The sequence below is a fragment of the Pteropus alecto genome, unplaced genomic scaffold (genome assembly GCF_000325575.1).
Source record: "Pteropus alecto unplaced genomic scaffold, ASM32557v1 scaffold75, whole genome shotgun sequence".
NCBI lineage: Eukaryota > Metazoa > Chordata > Mammalia > Chiroptera > Pteropodidae > Pteropus > Pteropus alecto.
In genome coordinates, this window is record NW_006440638.1 from 5,364,978 (window position 1) to 5,383,961 (window position 18,984).

Below are 18,984 nucleotides of genomic sequence, written 5' to 3' on the forward strand. Positions count from 1 at the left end.
AGATCATTAATTGTCATTTACTTACTGAAATATATTCTGCATAATTTACTGTTTTTGTCATCTTCCTTGTTATAATCCAGCCAGTGAATGTTCAAAGAACATAAAATCCTACAAATAAATAAACTGAATATGAGTGAATTTACATAAGGGCAACAAATTAAGATCAAGAGTCTCACATGTAAGCTTTGATTATATAAAACAATTATGTTTCCCAGTTGTGTTCCAGCAAATGATTTATCAGTAGGAGACAAATACAAAAGTTTTAAGTTTCATGACACCTGCATGCCTAATTTTCAGAGCACAAACAACCTTTTCTGAATCAGCATGATATCATCAGTCACAATTTTGAGTTATCGAGATTTTGCGGAATTAGACTGAAGGGCATTCTGAGTTAGTGCATGAAGTTATTATAGGCACTGACCTTTGAACAAGAATTAGATATATCACCATGGACTACGTGGTCAGTAACTAGACAGTCAGCTGAGGAAGTACTGAAAACTCTACCAGAGGGAACTTGGGAGACAAAGTTAGAGTTGTGGGTTGTGGAGAGGTAGCCTAGAATCACAGGAGATGTAGGATGTGTTTATAAATTTTGTTGTTCGAATAGGAAACATCCTCACACTTGCAGTTTTTTAAAGGTCTCTTCCAATAAGGTTATGAAATGTAGACAGAATTTAAAAATTAAAAACATAATTCTTCCTATCCATTTATATTTAGAAGTCAGTAATTTATGTGGTAATACATGTGAGAAATTGTTTTAAAAGCTATGTTGACAAAAAGAAAAGCACAAATGTTTTATGATATTATGGTAAAAAGAAAAAAAACACAAAGTGAATGGGAGCCATTAGATATTCTCAGTGAGTATATTTCTCCCTTTGACACTGGAGTTAAAAAATTATCTTTTAGGATAATTGGGGTATTATCTAGATCAGTGCTTTTTAAATGTATAGTGTGTAAGGAATTGTTGATAGTATATTTTTGCCATCAGCCTGTTACATAAAATAAGTGGGTAGGACAGATTAAAAATAATCTTTTTAATATAAGTGTTAAGTGTAGGGCTTAATTACAAAGGCCAAATTAAAGTTTTGGAAAAGTGTGTGTGTGTGTGTGTGTGTGTATGTGTGTGCGTGTGTGTATGTGTAGATACATGCATGCACGTGTGTGTTTGGGGGGATTGGTGTTGAAGCAGAAAATGATCAAAATGCAAAAGGTGAGCAGGAAGTGGCAAATTAAAAGCCCTTTTGAGTAGAGGAGAATTGAGAATGAAAGAAATATTAGGTAACAGGCAAGATTGACGGGAATTGGTTATATTTGTAGATGAAAATGGGAATTGAGGGTAAATGACTCTATAGTAAGGACAAAAAGCTAGTACTCTACACATATAAATTCTACCTTCTTCCAATGATAGAGAACCAATGAGTTAAAGTAGCTCCTCTTAAATTCCTGTATTCTGTATTAAACTCTAAGTATCCATCAGTGATGTAACCAGGGAATTATTTTTAGTTAATGTATTTCTCAAATGTCTTTAGAATTGACTGAGTAAATGGGGCCATTTTTTTTCCCCGTAGCAGTACACATTAATATAACCATAAGATTTAGAATTCTAAAACTCTGAAGAACAACAAAATACGAGACGTAGAATGTAGGTTGATTTTTAAATTCCATGAGTCTTTGTGAATGCATTGAAATGCTGGACAATAAGGGAGATATTAGAGAGGACATCTGGAACAGGTGATAGCCAAGCATTTGGCATAGGTATTACTTGAAATCTGCTCTCCTATCACCAATTTCATACCAAAGAAGAAAATGTTTTTTAATTAAGTTATAAGTTGGGAAGAAAGGACAAAGACATAATATCTTTGTAATAATGGAAACTAGTACATATTAACACATTCCTGTCATCTCATGTATCTATGTACATATTGGAAGGGCAAGAAAACTGCACTTTTCACATTTTGAATATCACCTAGCTCGTTGTTAAGTTATGAAACTGTCCTGAACTTTACCCAGGATAAATAATTAGGATATTTATGTTTATGTATTTTTCAGTGAAAGAGTAAATAAGCCAATAATCTAAGTTGATGTTGAAAGGGAAGGGTAACTCAGGTTTTGAGGAAATGATGAAAAGGATGTGACAGGGCGTCGATCCTTGAGGGCCACTAGAGAAGGGCTATCTGATAGAAATGCAAACTTCCGCATTCTGACTTCTGAAGAATGTTGGTTCTACACGAACTTTCTATGCATACAACTTACTCTTTGGGGTAAACGCTGTGTATTTGCAATTAACAATTGAAAAGGAGATAAATAAATTACTTATACTCTTTAAGACCATACTTACGAGGAGAAAACAAGCACCAATCAATGCTGCTTTGACTGTCACATCTAGGTCTGCAGGAATGTGAATCCCGAAGTTGTCAGCATTGGTGAAGACATCATTTACAAACCCTGACCAGTATTTTGAAATCTTTCCAATTGTAAGCTTTTCATTAATGGTCTTCACCTTTAAAAAGAAAATTAGAGGTATTAACTTTGAAGGTGAAAGAGATGATTTTAGATTTCTTCACATGTTTACTTCATGAGAGATGTGAATTATTTTATTCATCATCTCTAAAGTTATTCATTCCTTTATATAAGCATAGGTTTGTAGACTTAACTTTCCAGTTCACTCTTCAGGAATTTTGCTTTTCTGACAGTTTTTTAATCCATCATATATTTCCTTCTTTCTTTCTTTCTTTCTTTCTTTCTTTCTTTCTTTCTTTCTTTCTTTCTTTCTTTCTTTTCTTTTCTTTCTTTCTTTCTTTCTTTCTTTTCTTTCTTACATTGAGATGTCTGTCTGTCTGTCTGTCTGTCTGTCTGTCTCTCTTTCTTTCTCTCTCTCTCTATCTCTCTCTCTCCTTTCTTTTTTTTTTGTATGCAGATAGAGAATATATTAGTAATAAATAATTAAGGACAGGTTACCACAAGATGGCAGCAGGTACATAGTCTCAATTATATGGTCTAACTATGAAGGCCATTCGTTTACCTGACGTCTTGATTTATAACCTGAATTATTTACAGAAAGCAAGAAAGCAAGAAAGCGAGGAAGGAAGGAAAGACGGAAGGAAGGAAGGAAGGAAGGAAGGAAAGAAGGAAGGAAGGAAGGAAGGAAGAAAGAGGAGAGATGGGAAGAAAGGAAGGAAGGAAGAAAGAAAGAAAAAGAAAGAAAGAAAGAGAAAAAGAAAGAAAAGAGAAAGAAAAAGAAAGAAAGAAAAAGAAAAAGAAAATAGGTTTGAGATTTTAGAAGTAATTAGCTTCACTTCTGGGTACAATTTTTTTAACTTTTAAATTTTATTACTAGGATTTATAAGTATAAACACATTTAAATATCAGTCATTGCTTAACCTCATTTTAATATTATACACAGACATTTAACTAGACCACTCCTTTACAACCAATCTTAAGTCCTGTTTTTGAATTTAAAAAGCCTTAATATACCACATAGGAAATTCAGACTAATTTGACATTAATAATCTATAGTCTTTCTCAGCTAGAAGAAGTCTACAATAAAACTTTTGCTTGCCCTGTTACTGATTCAAAGGCTAAAAGTGATTCAATATAAACTTTCACTTTCAGTATGTCAGTAGAAGATAGAAAATAGAGAAAGTTACTTATGACATCTTTATACTATGAATACCAAAACTCTTATATCTAAGTTCTCCTTGTTCATAGGGCATATTTTTATAGTTCACTCTTAGGAAAGCCATGCCAAGTCCTTTTGGACTAAGGTGGAGTTAGGACAGCTCATTTTGCAAACTGTATTCTATGTGAATAAATTCTCTGGAGTTCCACAAACTGAGTGTCCTGGTGGGATATATATGTATGAATGAATAAAAAATAAATATACAATTTAAATCAGACCATCTCTTCTGTCTAAGATGTATTTCCAGGATAAGCTGTTAAAATAGTTCATATTGATATAGATTGAATTTGCAACTATGTATTTTTTTAATATTCAATTTACACAAATATGTTTATGTGAGAGTAGATTGTTTTATGAAACAAAGTTAGCAAGAATATAGCATTTAAATTAGTGATATTTTAATGGAATATGCTTCTGAGATGAGATCTGAACTGGAATACTTTACCACCAGGGCTACTGGAAAAAAGATGTAATTTATGTGATGCTAAACTATATATATTTGTTTTATATGAGGGGTGCTATATTTTCACATAAATAAAATTCTTGTTATATATTTAAAAAAAATATTGGACTTACATCTGAAATTACAAGTTATTATTGGCATGTACAACATATTTTACAAATATGTTCTTTTCTAAATTTATTTCAGAGATATTTCATGATTGGAACATTTTAAAAATTGAATTCTGTTGCAAAAAGGCAGGTCCTAAGTGAAAACTTTCTTTATTTTGTCAATCATACCTCAAAATCCACATCACCAAAACAGCCACATGTTGTACAAGGACCAACAATTTTCAAAATATCTTCTTTGTTTGCATTTTGAATTGTGAATTTAGGCACAAAGGGGTCCCACTTCTGTGCAACATAACCAACTATGGTACCAGGAGGGGCTTGGATTTCTAACTGTAAGAGGAGATAATAAAAACATTTTAAGGTTATTATATTTTAATTTTATTATAATATTAATTTACTTCTAAACAATATACTTTTTATGAAGTTATTTTAATATTTTACAAATCACTTTAGATATCTGTTTCTAGGGACACAAAGCTGTGAATTTTTTTTTTTTTATATTTTATAGAAACTAAGAAACTCACTGTATATATAGATGTTTGGCACTATGCACTAAAAGTCCAGGCCTTTGATCTTACTTCCCTAAAGAGAACCTATCCCAGAACTGTCTTCTGACCTTGGGACACTGGCTTCTTTGCCATTTTTGTTCTGACTACAATAGTTGGTCAAGCATGGAAAGCTGTTTCCCACGAGGGACCTAATATCTACTCCCTCTCAATTGCTACAACAGGTTTTCATCCTTATTTACCAATTAAGTACTAATAAATATTTTTCTCTTCAGATTGTCAACTTCCAGTTTCTCTGTGTTCAATTAAAAATAAATGATTCTGCAGTTACACACTAATTTGATTACTGTTTCACATCTTCCAAAGAGTTAAAGACTAGTAATTGTATTTTCAGGCTTTATTTTAGTATTTTACCCATTACCCTTCATTCTGATTTTTTATTTTCCATTATATTATATATTTTGATATACTTATGTAGCCAATCAAATTATTTGTGAAGTAAGCTAGAGGTTGGTGCAAATAATAAAAATCTATTGCTTTTAAATCAAACCAAATTTCCATCATCAGATCTCATTTTGTCTTTTCTTATGTATTAAGTTCATAGCCTTATGTGTATGTCTATACTCTTCTTGGATAGACATAGGTGGTTTTAATAAGATTGCTTAGTATTATATAGAATTGTTTGGGGATCACTTTTAAAGTAATTGATTTGATTTTGACCAAATTTTAAAAATTATTGATGAGTATCAAGAAACATCTTATGTTTAATTTATGTGACACTGGGCTACTATAAAATAAAACATCAATTATCAGAAATTTTTAAATGGGCATATATTCTGTAATTATACTGATTATATTATATTGGGGCATATTACTACATCTTAAATATACTCAATGGGAGGATAAAATTCTTAGGCTTCATGTATGAGTATTTTAGCTATCTTATCACTTAGCCAGCTGATTACCTATGAATAGTTGGAGAATTAGCTTCAATATATATTGTTGGACACTTCTTTAATCTTCTTCCGTCAATATTTATTTCCTATAGCATTAAGTAGAATACTTATACATAGGTCCTCAAAGGAGAAACTTGGGCTTGAATAAAGACACCTGAATCAAGTACCATTTATGATATTTCCTAGATGTGTGATAATAGATAAGTCACCTCCACTCTAAGCCTCAGCTTTTCTACTGCAAAATATGGACAGTAAATCCTCTTCTTTCTAGTTTATAGAGATGTCATGATATTAAGACATTGGAGTAAGTATATGTTCTATATCAACTTAACTACATTATGTCAATAAAAGTTATTATTATAGGTACATTAAAGAGTAACAAAAATCTATTATATATTAAAATAAAACAATTGATTCCCTCTAGAATAATAACATTGTCTTCTGCAAATCTTGAGGTTTGTCCTAAATGTATGCATGAGATGTAACATTCTGTGCCTAAATAATAATACCGAGCTAAAAGAGAACACCTTACAAGTATCACTTAGGACTTTCTGAACTTTGCAACAATTAGAGAAGACAAAGGGATAAGGTGTAGACTTGCTTAATGGTGGAACTCATAGATATGACAATTACAAGGCTAGTGTCTCATTTACGTGATGCATGAGTTGTCTTCAATAATTAAAATTACAGAAGCCACTATATTTTTTGGTTGGAAAGGAAAAAACTTTTTTTTTTTACTAAATCCTCAAGCTGTTCTGATTCTAAAGGAATGATGTACTAATTCAGTCAATTGAAAGGTTAATTGCCATATAGCTCCATATGAATGCTATTTATTAAAGAAATAACTGCTAATCTTTTCAAATGGGGGGGGGTGGGAGGCACTCCAGAACCAATGACTAACCTCTTGTAGGTAGCAAGGGCACCAGCAGCTGTTACACCTCAACGGCCTGTTTACTGTAATCACTTCTCGACCTGAGTTATCCGTGATCCGCAGAGTGCAAGATCTCATTGTGGAACAGAAAGTGCGATTGAAGCAGATGCTTTCCTCCACTGCAAAGTAAATTCTTTGTCCCAAGCTGTTTTTAATTTCATATTTGTTGGAGGTTTCAGTGCCAAGTATCACTGATAGAGCAAAAAAAATTCATCATAATAGTGCTAATAGTTAGTATTAAACCTTTAAATGAGTAAAAGGGATACTGTTATTAAGAGAAAACAAGCATAGTGATTGATTAATTATTAAGTATATGGTATTTTCACACATATTTACTTTTGTGCTCTGAAATTTAAGGATTTAGTCATCAAAATCAAAGCAAACTCTAAAAACAAAGCTGTGTGATTAATAAGTTTTGATTCTAGATATATTATTGACCCCAAAATATGCAGTTCCACTTTTCAATTAAGAAAGCAATGCTGTAAAAAAGAATCAAACACTGAAATAATAATTCTGTTATTGTTATGGAATTTATTGAGACAACTCACGTGATAGTGATGATTTGTCTAGAATCTTTGTCTGATAATATATCTATAGCTACATGCTATTCTGATATCTATTTCAATTTTGACATATTTTTGAAATTACATATAATATTAAGAATGAAGAATAATCAAGAAATTTGAATTCAGTTAGTCATATTTGTAAATTTGTGTATTGTTAAATAATTTGCCTAATTGATGAATCACTGATGAAATGATAAAACTGTGGAAAAATGTTTTGATGGATTTTGTTATTTAGTCTCAACCTTGATTTCCATTTCCAAAATTATTAAGAAAATTTGAATTATTAGCAACCATGGAAGTGATTACATATGTTTTATTATTTTAAGATTGAAAATAATGTTAGATTCCTAATGTCAATATCATCAGAAACTTGGAGAATTTTATGCTTTTAGGTTTATCTATGTCAGACTAATAATTTTATTTTCAACATTTATTTAAAAAAATAGAACTAGTGCACTTTTTTGACCTGAATATATTCTAAAAATTTAACTTTATTGTTATAACATATTTAGATGAAAAGAAATTTCTGAAATCCAAAATATTTTCAACAGTTTTAATTAGTACAGAATATAGTATACTTACTTCCAAGAAGCTCCACTTGCTGGTGTATAATTATCAGGTCTAACTGTTAAGGGATGACAAAAGAAATAAAAATTATTACATCACAACACTCTGAAAACCTTTGGAGCTATTATTAACCTGTTTATTGGACTATATGAAATTAGGTGATTTCATGTTCTTTATAAGGAAAACCATTGAATACGGATCACATATTATAATGGAAAGGAAAAACGTTTTTTATTCAAGTGAAAAAAAATTCCGTGACAGAATTACAAAGAATAAAAATAGTATTATTTAGGCACTGTGGTTAATTCTATTTTCTTTCTGTGGTAGCGTGATAAAAGGGTAACTTTTAGAAACAATTCTGAGAAGATTTTTAAATGATTTCTGAATAAAAATGCCTAAGAGATTTTAAATGTTCCCATTCCCATTTTTTTTAAAGAAATGAAACAAAATTAATTTTATTCATATATAAAAAATTTGTTTTAAGAACATATTTTAAATATTTTCTTTAAAAATTGTATACTTTAAAATATAGTCATTTCTCAACTCTGTGGATATTTTATTGCTGCAAATTAACTCCATTTATAATTATATATGGCAAATTTTATTATGTCATTCATTTAGTAGCATTACTCTTAGTCTGCTTAAATAAGTATTTTGTTAACATTAGCAGGATTTGTGTTTTTTTTTTTTTAGAGCAAAAGAAGGTGTGAATGAGAAAATTTTCTAGAATAACTTCTTCCAGGTTTAACAAAGACATTTCATCACTGTGAAGAAAGAGCTGCAGCATGACAGAGTGAAAGTAAAGTTAGGCAGAGTTAGGAGGAGGGGCCAGGCATTCAGATCATTATTGTTTTGTTTCATTTCTTTAAAAAAATGGGGTGAAGGACTTTTAAAATCTCTTAAATTTGATATTCAGTACTTGAAGATTCACTACGGTAAAATCATGAACACTGAATATAATGTTGGTTATTGTTTTTGCTAATGTTTCATTTTCTATTTTGCTTTTATTTTTTTTAACTTTTAAATTTTCATACAGTTGACATAATATTTTATTAGTTTTAGGTGTACAGCATAGTGATTAGACATCCATATAACTTACCCTGATACTATTCTATTTTACCTTTAAATTTGCTTGGTTTTAGTCTCTCTTTGTATTAATAAACTAATATGAAACAGTTAAACTGAAGTAGTCATTACTAATATATGGTATTGATTGAACATCACAAACCAGAAAATTTGAAGCTACATTATTTTCTTCATTCTCCTTGTATAATCTTAGGTAGAAGTAAAACTAATATCATTTCTTCTATTCAAATCTCATTATTAATAAAGAACTACACATGCCCTTGTTTATTAAACTCACAAAAATATTTTTTCAAAAATAATTTATGATTTAAGATATTCTAAAACTTGTTTTAACAATTATGGCAAAATTTTAAAATTTTTAAAATTTTTAAAAAGTCTTTGTAAGTGTACTGTTGTTAATTTTGTTCTCTTTTGAGAAAAATGACGGTTGTGGCAAGAGAAGACATAAGCCTCAAAAGGATATCCGTGATGATTTAGCAATGGATGTATGTAGAACTGACTGAGGAATGGAGAACTATGAGAGTAAAACTAAAGTTTGAGTTTAGGAACTTTGCATATGAGTAGCATACATCAATTTTTAGTCTTGAAATTGAGAGGCTATCCATTGAGATCCATTCCACAATGAAAAGGGAAATCATATTTCTCTAATATCTAATAATAGCAGTTGTTTATTTATAGACAACCCTGAGGTAATCACTATGCTAGATATTTTGACATAGTATCTAATTTAATTCTCACAAAACCACTCAGAGAGATAGATATCATTATGTTTTACATGTGAAGAAACAATCCCAGAGAAATTAAGTAATTTGCCCAAGATTGTAGAATTTGTAAATAGAGAGGCTGGCACTTGAACCCAGGCCATACTGTAGCCAGTTTTGATATGCTTTCTTCTCCGTTGTACTAAGCTAATCTTAGAAACGGGGAGAAACAAGTCTTAATTGACACAGTAAAACTTCTGAGTACCTTTCTCCCTATTTTCTCTACTTTTATATTCACGCTGTATATGTAATAACATTTGATTTAATCAGATTTGCTTTATCTCTCTGGGAAAACCTTGTGCATTTGAGGGTTTTGTTTTTGGTTTCTCTAAGGAGTCCTAGGCCACTTATAAACCATGGTCCAAATGAGCCTTTTCCATCCTTTGCTATTAATTTAAAGACTGGAAATTGTTGGAAAGTTTAAACTTTAAACTTCATCAAAATGTTATCGACTATTATGAACATGTTAATCCAATCTTGGAAAGAGAAGCTATTAGCATTATTTTTAGGTTTAATTTACATGAACAATTGCACACGTACACATATATAAATTGTATACATATATTTACATACATACATAGGAATTATTTATAAATTGTTAATGAAAACAGGATTTTCAATAATCATTAGGTGAACTTTATTAAAAGAGAATAGATGAATTTAAAAATTTTTACTTTGTTTTTTTAATTTAGAAGAATTTGTATATTTTTGTATATTTTCTTGTTTATTTATTGAAGAATGTACTATGTCCAAAAGTTTGTCATTTTATTTAATCTTATGGTTTTAAGCTAACAATGCATAAAAAATTCATTTTATGTATGTCTCTTACAGATTTTGTGGCAAATTTTTTTAAATGATCATTCTTCCTGTTATATAGACACTACTTTAAAGCAAATAAGCATTCTTTTATTATAAAGTGAATTATTGAATATATTATCTTTACTTTTGAAGTAAAATATTCGCCAGTTTGTAGCATATTTTTGTTTTCTGAAGATTACCAAAAGTATATTTTGGGAAAATTGACTTCATGTTAGAATTGAAGCCAGTGAGTTCATATCTCTGTTTATTGAATGTGAAAAAAATATATTCATGTCAAGCATCTGGCTCCGGGTGTGTTATCATTCATGGATGGAAGAAGAATATGTGATGACCATATGTGATCATCAAACCTCAGCCCTCTGGCACTGGTATATCACTTTTATACTTGGCAAAACCTTGTCTGACAACGTTCCCAAACAGCTTGCAGCAGTTAATCAACTCTAGTCAGCTATTACAGCTGATCCTTTCTGCAGATGGAAGATGGTAGGTTAGCTTTCCCAGCTCTTTTACATATCTCCCTGTGCTCCCCAGTCTCTAAAGTACATTTGTCTGCCAGTGGGTTACTGGAGAAGGCATCTGCAATTATAAACATTTTTCCAGGAACATATGCTGCATGCAGCTTAAATCCTATCAGGCATAACAGAAATCTCTTGTACCTTAAGGGAATTAACACCGAGATTTGATTTTGATAAAGGAGAAAGACTTTATAGTTTGAAATAGTGCCAAACAACCTGAAAATTACAGCAGATGTGCTGACATCTCAATATTGGTATAAGTTTATTTCTAGTCTTTCGTAGGATAAAATACCAAAGCAACAATAATATATACAAATATAATTGCTATTCATGTGCCTGATATTTGAGATGATGATATTTTTTGATTCACTTATTATAAGGCTTGAATCACTGCTTACCCTCCAATGACTAGACTAGAGACTAGCATAATGATATGATCCTTTAAGCAAATTGGCCTAGAGACGCAACCATATCAAAGACAATATATTAACTTGGTCGTTTGCTTTCCCATGGATTTCCATCAACTTTTTAAGATTCATTTGAAGACACCGAACTCTCAGCTCACTGCAAAAGTCTCTCACTGAGTATTAACGATCATTTTCTCATTTATACACCTGCACACATTACAATTGTGTGCTTATCTGGCTTTACCACACAGCCTTGCACCTTTAGTCGACATTTTTTTTGTCTTGACAGTTAGGTTATGGGATGTTTGTATGAAAGGGACTAGGTTTTACACTAAATAGCTCAATCGAAAATTTTTAGTCTCATCACTCCATCAAATAAATAAGGAAACCAGACATGGTAATAATAGTAAACACTTCTTCCTTCAAAATAAAAATAAGTAAAATAAAAAATTATAATTTCATAGTTTATAATGCTTTTCTCACTTCAGTAAGTTATTTGTTGAAGTCCTACAACCTTCGATGAAAAGCAAAAAGTAAGTTTGTATTTATTTTAAGGGAAAAAACATTTGTAGAAATAGAGAAATAAAAGCACCTGACTTAAATATTCTAGACCAGGAGGAAGGCTGCCTGGTAGAGGGAGACCTGGCTGCCACACTTGGTTCTCTGGTCCGGAAGGTGAGATGCAAAGGCTGTGGTCTGGATCTGGAGCTCCAGGAAGAAAAGCAGGGAGACTTCTACTTCTTTGGTTCTGTGCATCTGCAAGAGAGTGAAAATCCCAGCCTATATTTAAATTTAGGCCATTTCATTTAGTTTTTCTTATAATATTTGTTACTTCTTAATTCAGAGGGTAGATTCTTTCTTGCTGACTTTTTTTTTCCTCATTTTTCCCTTCTCAACTTCACCACAATTTGACCCCTAAAACAGAGAAAAAGGAAGGTACAAGACTGCTAGTAGTAGATGTGAGAGAAAATCAGATAATTTGGGCAAAATATATGTTTTTCTTAGGAAATATACATATTTTTGAAGACTTGTGAAACATCTCTTCAAAGAGCTAAAAAATTATAAACTACAGAAGGAAACAAATGGTAAAATAAACTAGTTTCTACTCATAAAAGGATAACCTTAGATGTAGGTTCTAAATCATAATTATGACTTTCAAGTCATATTCTCCCGTCTCCAAATATTATGAAAGTGCCTCATAATTTCCAAGAATATTTTGTGTCCTTATGAATCATACTGATATGGCGAGATTTAATTTAGTGGTTCTCATTCTTTAGCCTGCCCTAGAACCACCTGTAGGGCTTGTTAAAATAAGATTGCTGGGCCTCACTCCAGAGTTTCTGATTCAGTAGTTGGGGGTGGGAGGTGCAGCTTGAGAATTTACATTTCTAATAAGTTCTCAGGTAAGCTAATGCTGCTGGTCTGACAATATACTTTTAGAACTAATGGTTTAATTTTTTCCTTTTTCTTTTCACATGACTGCCATTTAGATACCTCCCTCAATATATAACAATTTTTTTCAAAGATTATCAGTGTTTTTACTCCTCATCTTTATTAATATATTAATTATCGGAGTTCTCACATGTGTATTCATCAGTTTATTAACAATATGCAGTTTTAGAATGAATGTAGGTATGGATCAAGTTTCATGACATATTTTCAAACATTAGAGAAGTTATAAAGAGAAGTGATTCAGACTATTTTAAAGACATATGAATGGGAAGGACAAGGAAAATGGTTCTGGTTTACTATAAGAAGGAAATTTGTAACAGTTGCACAAAGATTTGAATAAGTCATTGTATGTATACTAAAGTTGGAGTGACATTTATATATTTCACAATAGATCAGAATCATCTTTCTTCAGCACTAACACTCAAATTCATATAAGTTGTGTGTCTGTGTTGGAGGGTGGTATTTTTCTGAATCTTTTAAATCTCTAAAAAATAAATTTGGAAAAGTACTGAGTTGTCTTTTTAGATAGTAAGTTCCCCATTACTTAGAGAATTCAAGTTTAGCCAGGATGAGCACTTGAAGAGAAATTAAAAAAAAAAAAAAAACTGGTAAAGGAATATAGGCATCAAAAGAATGGCCCTCTGAACACTGACATAAACTCTTTCTAGTAACGATAGGCTCATTATGTTGTGTGTAGATGTGGTGTTAATGAGGAACAATAGCGAGGTGATTCATTTATTTAACTTAAGGTAGTAGGAATAAATGAGGATGGATCTCTGTTTGTACTAGTCTGTTGACATTTAGAATTTAGAAAAGGATAGGGATTAGGATTTAGAACCATATGGAAACAAACTTGTCATTTGACCCTACTAAAATAGAGCTCCATACTGATAACATTATAGTATTTCTTCCCACAAGGAACTCAACCTGAACTTCTCTCAGATCCAGGCACACACAGAGGATGTAGGTTTTAGAGCTTCTTTGCTCTTGAAAAGAGTCCTGAATGGGACCTCAAGCAGTAACTTGAGAGGAAGGTTATGTAACAGTATGTCAGATTTGGGAGAGAAGATAATGGCCAATATAGCAGTAACAACTGGAAAATAATAATAGGTAACAAACATCCTTTCTTCATCATTAGTGCCAAAAGCACTGTCATTGTTTTTCAGAGAAACAGAGGCAAAATCATAATCTAGCAAAACTAGTTCATAGTGATAAAATTAGAATAGTTCTTGGGAATGGAAGTGCATGACTATTGACTGAAAATGAATCTTTATGAAGTTTCTATACAAAAATGTTCTATATCTCTATCTAGGTGGTGGTTACAGAAGTGTACTCCTATTTAAAAAACAGAGAGCTTAAGTTGAGTGCTCATTATGCACTTTACTGTTCACATATTATCTTTCAATTAAAAAATATATATGTAGGAATCATGTTATTTCTAATGATAGCTTGTAGAAGATTATTGGATTCTCATTGTAAATTTTATTGTTAAAAAGATTAGCAAATTACTCCAATTTTATCTTGTAGCCTATGTCTGCTTCTTATAGTAAACCAGAAGCATTTTCCTTGTCCTTCCCATTCATATGCCTTTAAAATTGTCTGGCAAGTAGCTCTATATTCCTGCCCCAGGTCCTTATGTCCTTAGACCTCATAGTATGTCCAGAGGCATTAATGCATTTGGAACCCAGAGCAGGTCATGTCCAAAGTTTTTATTCAAGAGTAGCCTTAGTAGGCAGAGACTGCTGGGATCGCCATTCTGACATCACTTGTTTTCTCTTCTGGGATTTCAGTTCACTTTGGAGCAGCCTTTAGAGATAGCTCTTGTTCAGTTTAGATCATCCTGAAAACTGTTTTTCTTAAATTTAAAATAAAACTTGAGACCAACTTGTTCTTAAATTGTGTTTATTTACACTAAATCAGGTGACTCCAGATCACATAAATATTTCTTCAGTTCTAATGGCATCTGGTATTCAGGGTGTCCTATGGGTTAGTGGTGGCGATTGAACTGCCCACAAAATGTTGAAAATGTCCAATAAGCCTGTATTCTCTGGGAAAATGGTCATTGCCAACATAGTTTCATGGGCCAGAGAACATTAATGATGTTGTAAATAATGTCTTTAAATATATCTAAAGAAAACTATCCACAAAAATACTTAAGTAAATACCATGATAATTGCCTTGCCCCCTCAAACCTGATTTCTAATTCAAAAGGAAGCTCCATTTTCGCTTCTTTTAAAAAGTAGTATAGATGCTCTAAAAGGTCTTTTACCTACTTCATGTGTTATTTTGAGTAGGTTTCAGAAGGAGTATTAGTGTTCCACCTAAAGTTTTACTTCTAAGATTAATCTTTATTACCGAACATCACTGCTTTTTTGGTAGAGTAATCATATTTTGATCATATTGCTTTCTAGTCACAAGTTTCTTCAAAGACTCAGACCACCAGATAAAGAAGGAAGTCCTTTGAATTTCCATCGGCTTTGAATTTCTATCTACTCTTTTAAAAATGTATAACTAACTTATAAATATTTTATGTACTCTGCAACTCTTTACCTTACAGGCTATAGTTGTTGTTGTAACTCCTATTTTATAAAGTGATGAAATGTTTTGAACTGTTAGTGTCAGTCTTAAATGAAAGAAAAAGCTTGTCAAGATTTTTTGTCTCCAGTATAAAAATGAAGCACACATGTATTAAAATTTATGATTTTGATGTCTCATGTCTATATTTTACAATTTGTGTAAGCTTTCCCACTAATACTCAGAGACTGGTATACATTAAATGTTGATGAAAACTGAAAAGATTACTTGTTTGTCCTATATTAAATAACATCCAAAGTATATTTTGATAAAATAAGCAAATAAGCATTCATGTGTCATTGAATGGATCATTAATTTAATTCAGGATATTTTAAACTGGTGGACTCCATTATACTATTTTAATTAGGTTAAGTTTCCCCCAATTATACTAATCATAATTCCTTATGGTGAAACTTTTTATTATAAAGTTTAATGTCTTGTCCTGATAATGGCATGAAAACACGTTATAATTTCATTTTTCCTTTAATTTCACATGTGTTATAGTGAGATTGAAACTCTTTACCTTAAAAAAACAACCATATCTCTTGTCTTTTGAGAAGTTCTTTAAAGTAAGATGGCACTAATGATACTTATACAGTTTTAGGGACTTAAGGAAAACTCACCAGCCCCCCCTCCCCCAAATACCTAATTAATCTGCTTGCTTAAATTAGTTATTTCCTGTTTGCTTATAAATATATATTTTACTATAAAAAAATTTGAAAAAATTTCATTTCAAAGTTCAGAAATATTTACTTCTAGTCCATTAAATTTATTAAGATTTACCAATAATACATATCGAATTCATTATAATAAATGACTGTATCACACATTTTAAACAACAAATGGGAAATTAAAAAATACTGAACAGTACTTTAATGCTTTTTAACTTACGTGTGAAAAACTTTCTTCAAATCCCTTTAAACTTGGAAGGTCAATCTGTCCACAGCGTTTTGGTGTTAAATATTTTCAATCTAAATTTTGCTACGCAGCTTTTTTAATTAATTCACCATGCTTATATTCATGGTAACTAAAACATTGTTTACATTTTAACTTTTATATTCTATTATATAGAGTGTATTTTTTATATTTAATTCAATATGCTCCCTTGGAGTTAAAATTTAGAAATTCCAATGTTCAAAAGTGACAAACGACAGATTTTAAAGTACCAGTCTCACTGATTGTAACACCAGTACGACTCTAATTTTTAGTCATAAAATAAAGAAAAAAATATTAACTGGCTATATTTACTCTTACCTTTAGAGGCCATGAAGATATCTGAGTCAGTTTTTCAAAGGCAGCCAGGTTAAAAGAAAAAGCTTTTTTTGTTTCAGCAAGGAGAGAAACACAGCATGCGTAAAACTTCAGAAACTATCTACTTCATGTCAGCTTACAAATAATAGAGGAAGGGAGTGTCTTGCTCAGTTTGCAGAGTGCTGTATTTTATCACTGTAGACAACAGGGGAAGACAAAGCTATCACCGAAGGTAAACAATACTCAGAAACTATCATATCACTTGGTGGCCGAAGCAACAATTTAAAAATAATAAAAACCAGAAAGGAAAATATACAACACTCATCAAGTTTCCACAGAGTTGTTTTTGTATTTCTTGCAATATGTACTTTGCATTCACTATTACATTAGAAATATTCTATTTTCCTAGTTTCTAGAAATCTCCTGTACCAGTGTCTATAATAAAATATTATATCACGTGTAAGTTTCTGAGTTCTAAATACAATTTTTTATATTTTGAAAATGTTCGAACATCAACTTTCTCATTTTTCTCTTGAGGTTTCTACCCACTTTCCACCCAAAAACAAACAAATGAAAAGAGAATGTATTTCCTACTGTGTATGTACATAAATAAATCTTTGTTTTCATTTTTAATTGAATTTGATGAATTAGAGCTTTTGAAAATACAAACCATCAGTAACCTTACAAACCAGCAGTTAATTGAAACATATAGATGATATTTAAATGCATTGCATACAGAGAGAGAAAAAGAAAGCACTGTAACCATAACTAGAAAGTTAACTTTTCTAAATGCAGCTTACCTGGTGACCATGGAGATTTTGTTCACCAAGTGAATTGCCCTGGATGGCATGATTTGCAAAGATTGAATTTGCAGGATAAACTGCATTATCAGCAGCACTGTCTGATTCTTAAAATAGTTAAGTGGCCTGAGTAGGCATAGAGAGTGATGAAAAATTATAAAGTCAGTCTCACAGGTTGTAGATAGTGAAAAGTTTAGGTTCTTCTAGTTTGGCAAAGAGATGTTTCTTCTTATTGTTATTGTTTTGAAGTGTTGGGAGTAAAAAGAGCTGCCATTATTTTAATTGTCATTTTGCAAAAAAGGTGTATAAATATGATTAGTATTTTTTAAATTAAGTTACATGTTTCCTAAATTTCTTAATGTTTGTTACGGGTATTTGGAAACACTTTAAAGAAACAAAGCAGTAATCGATGCTATCCAATCTGATATTTCAAATTATGGTCATAATTATCCAGTTAATTTTGACTTTCTATAGAGTGCCAATTTTGAAATAAAAAATAAAAATCTAGTGAATTAACATATTTTGACTTATATAAGGCCAACAATCTATGTTATTCGGATTGGCCATATGACTGATTGTTGGAATTTTTGAATATTTAATCTGCAACTGAGACTTTCCAGGCCATCTAACTTGGTGAAGTGTAGGCACTGCCCATTTCTTCCTTTATGCTTTCCCCCTCTGCCCTGCCAAAGACATTACCAGCATTGTTTTTCTTTTTTTCTTTTTATAGAACCAACAGATACCAACCTGAGAGCTTGTCTCCTCTTTCCTCCACTCCAGTTGGCCAGCCTTTCTCCAGGAGAGGCTCGCAAACCCTCCTTGATGGCCTCTTCAACATTTAAGTGTCACATTAGTGAGTACTCATGCAGCCAGGTGATGTTGCCCCAAAGCTGTCCTCCCTTTCTCTCCTGCTGCTGTTGCTGTTGCTCTTCACCTTCACTCTCAGTTCTCTCCAAACACTGGCTGCCTCCACAAAAGAACCAGGACCACCATTTTATACTCAGAATGATCACACCCTCCTCTCAGCTTTGTGCTATGAAGTCCTTGACTTTTTCAAGCAGCATCAGTATCAGTTTCACTTTGCCAACAGTCTGCAATTTTCTGGTCTGCTCCCTTGATTCCAGGGAATATAGCAATACAAGGTAGGTGCATCTTACAGATATAACTCAAGAGTTGAGGATAACGTAATGGGAATAGAGTACAAAAAAGGAGACTTAAAAATGAACATCAGCACACATATGTCAATGCTCCTGCCCCTTCCCAGGAATCTCACTACAATCATTCCCTGCCTATGGCCTTTTTGCAGGACATATCACAGCTATTTCTGAAGGTCTGTCCATTCAATATTACATCATTGTTCAGACATTTCCTTATTATTTAATTATTTAATGGTTAGATATTTAACTTCGATTTTCATGACTGAAAAGGCTCACCAAAATTGTCTCTTTCAGTACAAAGGGAGAGACTGGCAATTTATTTAAATCTATATCATGACAGAAATGCTACCTGTTATGAAATAAAATAACAGCACTATGTTCCAG

The 18,984-nt window shown here is 31.7% G+C and overlaps 1 protein-coding gene across 1 annotated transcript; it reads right to left on the reverse strand.

Moving 5' to 3' along the window:
* Window positions 1-69: 69 nt before the first annotated feature.
* PLSCR5 (phospholipid scramblase family member 5) lies at window positions 70-16,659 on the reverse strand. The gene is made up of 7 exons (XM_006917460.1): window positions 16,647-16,659; window positions 11,959-12,122; window positions 7,794-7,836; window positions 6,616-6,836; window positions 4,421-4,582; window positions 2,339-2,500; window positions 70-108 (listed from the first exon to the last, which is right to left on the reverse strand). Exons 1-7 carry the CDS (start codon window positions 16,657-16,659, stop codon window positions 70-72), a joined length of 804 nt encoding a protein of 267 aa, XP_006917522.1.
* Between the last annotated feature and the right edge of the window lie 2,325 nt (window positions 16,660-18,984).